This window comes from Beauveria bassiana (assembly GCF_000280675.1).
Source record: "Beauveria bassiana ARSEF 2860 unplaced genomic scaffold BBA_S00032, whole genome shotgun sequence".
Lineage (NCBI taxonomy): Eukaryota > Fungi > Ascomycota > Sordariomycetes > Hypocreales > Cordycipitaceae > Beauveria > Beauveria bassiana.
This window is the reverse complement of record NW_007930867.1, coordinates 292521-295081: the sequence shown is the minus strand read 5'-3', so window position 1 is coordinate 295081 and position 2561 is coordinate 292521. Positions and strand designations below refer to the sequence as shown.

Here is a 2561-nt window from a genome sequence, read left to right as displayed (position 1 = left end):
ACTTATTAACTATGTTATTATTTTATAAGTTAGTTAGTTATTATTACTTAACTTTTAAAAAATTAAAATAAAGTATCTTTAATAAGATTTAAACCTATAATCTATATATTAACTTATATAGAAACTACTATATTATAAAGGTAAAAAATTTAAAGATTAATAAATTTAAATTATAATAGTACCTTTTTTTTAATAATTACCTTAATAAAATATTAAATTCTTTTTTTAAAGATAATATAGCCTTAGGCTTTTTTATATTACTTAGAATTTAGTTATAAATTATAGAATATAAGAAGAATATAATAAATATTTATATTTATTTCTTTAATTAAAAAACTATATTAGTTTTTATTAAGAACTAATATAAACCTTAAGTACTATATAAGAATATAAGTTTTCTTTTAGTAACTTTAGTTTTTCTTATACTTATAATTATTAAAAATATTAAATAATAAACTAGTTTATTTAAAGTAAATAAATAATAATAATATTAAACATTTTAAATTTAAATGTTATTATATTATATAATATTTATAATTAATAATTTTATTAATTTATATATCTCTCTATATAAAATTACTCTTAATTTGTGATTATTACTAACAGACGCACCTAGTCAAGACGCGAGAAAAATAGACACGTAAGAGGAAGACCATCGTGAAGAAAGAGGATAAGGCGACACCTGAATCGAAGACGAAAGCCATGGAAATTACAATCAGTTGATGTAGGACCTTGACTCCTATTCAGCTAGCCCATAGATTTTGTGCGTCTCGTCATATGTGAAGTGTTGAGCTATACGATGAAGAATAGTCAGGCGGCGACCCTACCTACTTTATGGCCCAGGTAACTAGATTGATATTGCAGCAATAAGGTTCAATAAAATTGAACTTATAGTACTAGTGCTGTCCATAATTCTGTCCATATTCGTGTCGTTTCAGCGATTTCCCGTTTGTCCCTGTTGTTCTCCTCATCAACATACTAGCTTCCCTGAAGAGTCACGTGTAGCAAGCGAACATTCAAAGCTGAGCTGAAGGTATCAACTCTTTCAATGCATTCTTTACACGTCGAATCTTTCACACGTTACGACTAGTAAGACTCTTGGCGACGGCATATACTCGATATGTGTGGACGATATGCGTTGGCGCTGGTGAGTACGAGGCAAAGCAACTCTCTTGATGTCATGCACGTCATACAACACGCTCACGCAAACTTTTACTGATGACGAACGCAGCGGCCGTCTGAGATCCGGCAACTTATAGAAGATGCCGGCATGGAGGTGGCAGACGCACCAGATGACGAAGGGGTCGATGCACCAAGTCAGTCCTATAATTTTGCTCCTGGGTATTACGGAGTCGTGTGCCGGGCCAATACGCCTGACCACGGTGCTGGGCCAGCTACGAAAGGTGCGGCCGATGGCGTTGTTTGCAATGAGGGCCGCACCATAAGCTATAGGCTGCAGTCTATGAAATGGGGCTTGGTTCCCTCCTGGTCCAAACGAAATCCCGATCATACGCTTATGCTCAAGACTATCAATTGCCGGTCTGATTCTCTCAGCAGCCCCGGGGGTATCTGGGCAACCATGAAGGCGCGGAAGCGATGTGTCGTCATTGCACAAGGTTTCTACGAATGGCTCAAGACTCGACCCAAGGAAAAGCTGCCTCACTATGTTAAAAGACAAGACGGGCAGTTGATGTGCTTTGCCGGGCTATGGGATTGCGTGCAATTCGAAGGTGTGTGGCTGGATAGAGTGAATGCTAGCCTGCTAGTAGTAGTGCTAATGGCACCAGACTCCGATGAGAAGCAATACACTTTTTCAATCATCACGACGGATTCGAATAAGCAACTGAAATTCTTACACGATCGCATGCCCGTTATCATGGAACCCGGTTCTGATGCCATGCGACGATGGCTCGACCCCAACAGGTATAAATGGACGAAGGAGCTGCAATTCTTGCTACAGCCTTTTGCGGGCGATGTGGAGGTGTACCCTGTGAGCAAGGGCGTGGGCAAAGTAGGAAACAACTCACCGACATTCATCAAGCCTTTATACAGCAGGGAAAACAAGTCGAACATCGCCAATTTCTTCTCAAGCCCTGGAGCGTCGCCTCAGAAGTCTGAAGATGCTAGTACTAGTAATGGACCAAAGGTAACCGGGGAGACGCGGAAACTGGGGGCCGGAGTCATACCTGCGCAGAAGAAGGAGGGGATTCTGAAAACCGGTGTTAGTTCAACACACAATGATTGCAAAAAGCCGACCAGATTGTCGAAAGGGACGCAAAAAATCACGAACTTCTTTGAGAGATAATCTATAAAAACATGAGTTCCTATTTATGCGAAATCATAGTATCAAGAATTGTACTGTTTCATTATTCAGGCTGTATTATTTTCCTTCCAGCGTGGTCCACAGGCACGAAAGCGTCTCTCTTTCCGAATAAAAAGTAATCTACACAGGCTCATCCATCCTTTCACTACCAAACAGACAAACGATTGAGCGACACATCCGCCCGCAAACCAAATGAGAAATTCAAGACCAACGGGAAAATATTTTACGTGAGCCCGAC

General features: G+C 39.2%; 1 protein-coding gene across 1 annotated transcript; it reads left to right on the top strand.

Annotated features, from left to right (window-relative positions):
- Positions 1-1120: 1120 nt before the first annotated feature.
- On the top strand, positions 1121-2305 carry BBA_08266 (DUF159 domain protein; the record flags this gene model as incomplete). The annotated part of the gene is made up of 2 exons (XM_008603363.1): positions 1121-1147; positions 1232-2305. The coding sequence occupies 2 exons, from the start codon at positions 1121-1123 to the stop codon at positions 2303-2305; spliced, it is 1101 nt and encodes a 366-aa protein (XP_008601585.1).
- Between the last annotated feature and the right edge of the window lie 256 nt (positions 2306-2561).